Here is a 5,177-nt window from a genome sequence, read left to right as displayed (position 1 = left end):
TGTGTGTGTGTGTGTGTGTGTGTGTGTGTGTGTGTGTGTGTGTGTGTGTGTGTGTGTGTGTGTGTGTGTGTGTGTGTGTGTGTGTTCTCACCGGTCAATGCTGAGGGCACACAGGCTGAGGACAGTGATCCCCACTGAGGCTTTCTGAATGAACGGCATCAGCTTACAGACATACACACCGAATGGCCAGTCCTTAGCAAACAGCTGGAGAAATAAAGAAACACCAGGAGGAGACAGGAAAGATACTTTTTAATAACAGAAATGTTAGAGGTTATATTTAGAGGTCTTTTTTTATCCTAAGTACTTCCAAAACTAATTTAGCCAATGCCAAAACCTACAAAAGAAGGCTATTCTTCCCTGATTAAATTCCACATCTGGAATGACTCAGTCTAATCAGAGATAGGACAGTACATGCAATAACAAAGCAGGATATATTTTATAGTTAATACATGATTACACAGCATAAAAAGACATATTTTTTTAATCTTCAAATTCACTTGTTCAATAAATCTAAAAAAAAATAATAATATGATTTTGAAACTAAAATAGGTCCTGTTTTGTGTTTTGGCTGTTGAGCCCACGTTTATCCTCTGCTGGTTATATTCAAAGAACCACCAGACACGATAATACATATCTCCTGAAATTCTGAACTTTTATTTTGAAATTGTTTTTTAGTTTGTGTGAATGTTCCCTTTTTGCCTGGATGAAAAGCCTGCACATTTTAAGTTAAAACTAAATTTATTGGCAAACCGCAGTTGTAAACATGTAGTACATAAACAAGGGCCAGCCTCAAGAGAGAGGCTAAAAGGCAACGAGAACAAATCCAACTTTTAATAAGCTTCCCAAAATTGTAAAATGAATGGCAGGGCCATTATAAAAACCACATTAAACTCAGGGCTGCACAACATATCAAATACAGTATATTTAGATATTTATGTGCATTTTCAGTATTGCAGAGGACTGTTTGGACTGCAATAATCATATGCTATAAGTGCCATTCATTAATGGCTTGAATGTCAATAATGTATACTATATGAACAATAAGTATTTGGGTGCTTAATAGTTGAATTCATATGTTTCAGTCTGGGATTGTACTCAGCCCCTTATCTTTGGTGATTGGTATTGCCACTACTACATTTTTTGTGTCTTGAGGAGTTGTGTTTCAGAAGCATTCTCCTATGTTCAGGGTATATATTGTTTTATTTTATGTGGTGGTTGTTGTGTGCGCATTGTGTTGTTAGAATAATGTAGTAAGAGTACATGTTGTAAGAGTACCAACAAAATATGCTGAGTTTTTCGATACAGATTGTGTCCAATCAAATATTAGAAAACATTTTCTACTTGTTCATTCCACAAACATGGAACTGGAGGAAAATGATGCTGTTGTTGGTTTGGACTTTACTTGAAGATTCATTTCATCCATTTCTTTTATTTAACCAGGAAAGTCTCATTGAGATTAAAAACTTCTTTTTCAAGGGAATCCTGGCCAAGAGGCAGCAAAAATTATACATTTCATAGAGTTACTCAATTAAAACACATTACAATCACTATTCAAAACATTCACAATTCAAGGAAGTAATATCTAATGGCCTCAATCTGGATTTAAAGGTGCTCAATGGGATCAATTCWGTTAACTTCCAGACTTTTTGCAACATGTTCCATGTTGATGGGGCAGAATAAACAAAGGCCCCTTTTCCCAATTCTGTACAGAGAAATGGGACAGAGACCAAGAAATGATTGTTTGAACGCAAAGAGTGTGAATCAATGCTTTTTTGTGTGATTAGATCTCAGAAGTAAGATGGTAGCAGTCCAAGCAAAGCCTTATAAACAAAAATGTACCAATGTCCTAAACTCCTGGTGGACAAAGAAAGCCATCACACTCGACTGTACAGATCACAAAGATGAGTCAAGGCTTTACAGTTTGTAACAAACCTCAGAGAAGCATTATAGACAGCATAAATTTTTTAAAGATATTGTGCTGAGGTATTCATTTATAACAAGTCTCCATAATCTAAAATGGATAAAAATGTCGCTGTGACAAGCCACTTTTTAACCTTAAAAGAAAAATGTATTTTATTTCGAAAAAAGAAGCCCAGTTTAAGTGAAGTGAAGAAAACAGAAGCCAAATGACCAGACAGATATTCCAGAGTAGAGCTACAGAGTAAAGATGACTAGATGACAATGAGGGGAGGATGCTTACTTGACAAGTTGTAAAACATCAGACATTCTTTATTGCATGGACATTTTATACTCAAAAAGACACTGTAGTGAGTACTCCTAGTAACTCCTTCCACTGCAGCAGACATATACATATACAGAAACAACACAGCAACAGTACCACTGGCAAAAAGGGTGTTTATTTTCAGCTGATGATGGAAGAGTTATAAGAGAGAGAGATCTGCTATTTCTTTTGCTAACTAATGAGAAGCGTTAAAGTGCAAAATTGTCACAAAGAGACTGCCATCATTTCTGACAGACAGTGTGGGAGTGTGTCCCTACACTCTCTGGCTGAGGCATACTTGTCTCCCGATCAGCACACTCAGGGAGAGGTGCCTGTGTCCTCCACGCTGTCTTGTCTGTCAGTGATGTCCATGTTGTTGTAGCTCTACAGGCCTCTCTTTCACCCCTGAGAACAACTCATTTTGGTGTGATCTCTTTAAATGCACATGAGGCACTTCACACCCCTTCTGGATCTTACTCCCAATGGTCAATGTCCACGCCACTGTTTGGCCATTTTTGTAGTGGCAAGTGGCATCAAAATGGACATGTCTAGTGGCACTGGAGCCAGGGACGACCATGATAAGCAGGTCATGTCACAGCAAATTAAGGATTTGGAAAGCTTTAAAAACAGGGGCCACAAACTCAGAAAGGCCTTAACATCTTCAGGAAATGCACAAACTGTAACGCACACTCCTGTTATCTATGTGCGGACAGGAAACTGACATATTTTTTCCTGTAAAACTGGACAGCCCAGAGTTGTTAACTTTGGACGAATGGATTAAATTGATGAGAGACTGTGCAAACAAGAGGGTACACAGAAAAAGAACAGGCCCAGATTGTTTTTGAACACCTAGGGGGCACTGCCTGGACCAAAATTAAATTCCTACCAGCAGCTCAAAGAGAGAGTGTGAAAGGTTTTGATGTTTTTAAAGAAGTTTATAGTGCATGAATTCAAGTATCTCATTACACACAGATTCTTCAACTGTAAACTTGAGGGTGAGTCATTAATTGATTATTCTCATGCTCTTATGGATTTGATGGACCACACAGTCAAAAATGATGTACAAGCAGCTTCAAAATCCTCTAAATTATGTGACCTGTTCTTTGATGTTGTGAGAGCCGGCACTTCGAGATTTGATTAATGCCAACTAGGGGTCGACCGATACGTTTGTCCAATCCATTCTTTGGGTCATGCGAGCGCATGTTGCCGCCCCCACCCTGGGAGAGAGAGTCTGGTAGAGTGTCAACAATAATAAGGGTGAGTTATGAACTTTAAATGTGTTGACCTTACACCATAGTACACTATAACTTTCCCACTTTTCAGCTCAAAATATACAGAACTAAACCCAGTCAGACACAAATGTTAACTTTGTTTACCTTATACACATTGATGGGGATGGCAATTACAATATAAAGCAGGTCTCCCAGTGCCAGGCTGCCAATCAGCACATTGGGTCCATTCCTCATACACTTGTTCCTGTAAATGATCCTGAGCAGCGTCGAGTTGCCAATGATCCCCAACACAAAGATCAGGCAGGATATGACAGTGTTCACATACTTGAAGGCATTCTTGATCTCTGTTTGCTTTATGCACATGGGGGGGTAAGGGCTCCGAGGGAGTCCTGGCTGTGGGGGCAGAAGCGGGTCAGACGTGTTGTTCTTCGAGGGTTCTGAAGCTTCTTGCACACTCTGGGAATCACGGACAAACCTGGAAACTTGAGCCTCCACAACCACCAAGAGACAGAGCAGTAGGACTGCTCTCATTTTCCCAGAAGCGTCACACATTTGCCACAAGATGTTGGCTCACTCAAAGAAGCTCCAGGTGTTGCTCCAGGCAAAGTGGGTCTGTGAAAACCTCTGTGTCCTGCAGAAGAAAAAAAAAAGTAATCAACCACCATGTTAGACAATGGCAGAAAATGTTTTCCAATAGTTTTACAGAAAGACAATGAAATTCTTAGAATAAACGGTGATAGCAATACTATACTGATGTCAAAAAGCCAAAACAAGAAATATCACAGAAATACATGCAGACAATATTGCCTCAGAGTTCATCTTTGTAGCCGCAGAGTAGACTTGGCCGGAAATCCCAGGGGCGGTATCCCTCCAAGTTTTGAATAATGTAGGCCAAACCCCCCAATACATCCTCTAAGGCTATTCAGCTGTCTAGCCGTGAGACCCCTCCCCCATAATTAATTTTATAATATATTAAGCAAAAATATATTTTTTGATTCACTGGCATAAATTCTGTCTTTAACTTGTTGTCTACTAGTTGAAATTGGGCCAGTCTGTCAAGAACTCCCAGGCCCCCTTTCCTCCCAGTTTGCTGATACTAACAAGTATGTTACCCTTCCTCCAATGGTGAATCCCCAGAAAAATGAACAATGAAACCAAATACAAAAACTTTTTATTCTGTAGTTGAAGACATTTAATTTCCCATTGGGGAGCTTTGTCAATTTAGTACAGGAAAGTGTGGAGTTGCCGGCTTTTAACTGCACGAGAAACTCCAGTGTGGAGTTGAGGAAGCTAAATTCACATGCAAGATGAATCAGTCTCCCTTTCCACTGGAGAGTCATAAGGATCTTTGTTTGCTTCACTCACAAATGATGTTTTGGTCACATGCATGAAGATGTGGATTAGAGGGAATCTGACTGAGTATTAGGCTTAATGCCACATTGTAAGTTTTTGAAAGCTGAAATCTGAGACTTCTGTTTAAATGGCTTGCTTTGGTTGTTTTTCTCCAATATAAAGGTCTGAACATTTCTGACGGCACTGAACTGGAGACATCACGCAGTTCAATTTGGTTTGTCAGTTCTAACCTTAGAATGGAGCCGAGTTTGTAATGCACTACCCTGGCCCTTGCCTTCCTACACAGTTCCGCTCAAATCTAGTTCCACTTAGAGGTGGGCAGATCAATACTAAATATCGATAATATCGATACCAGCACTGGTATTGATATT

The 5,177-nt window shown here is 39.6% G+C and overlaps 1 protein-coding gene across 1 annotated transcript in view; it reads right to left on the bottom strand.

The window, feature by feature from the left end:
- LOC106530016 (endothelin B receptor) overlaps window positions 1-3,824 on the bottom strand; it is a gene marked incomplete at its 5' end in the record, with an annotated part of 29,035 nt that extends 25,211 nt beyond the window's left edge. Inside the window, 2 exon segments of the mRNA XM_014025567.1 lie at window positions 92-204; window positions 3,598-3,824. Coding sequence (XP_013881021.1) covers window positions 92-204; window positions 3,598-3,816 — 332 coding nt within the window.
- Window positions 3,825-5,177: the final 1,353 nt, after the last annotated feature.

This window comes from Austrofundulus limnaeus, unplaced genomic scaffold (assembly GCF_001266775.1).
Source record: "Austrofundulus limnaeus strain Quisiro unplaced genomic scaffold, Austrofundulus_limnaeus-1.0 Scaffold485, whole genome shotgun sequence".
In the NCBI taxonomy this organism is placed as follows: Eukaryota; Metazoa; Chordata; class Actinopteri; order Cyprinodontiformes; family Rivulidae; genus Austrofundulus; species Austrofundulus limnaeus.
The sequence above is the reverse complement of the archived record's forward strand: the minus strand, read 5'-3'. Positions and strand labels throughout refer to the sequence as shown.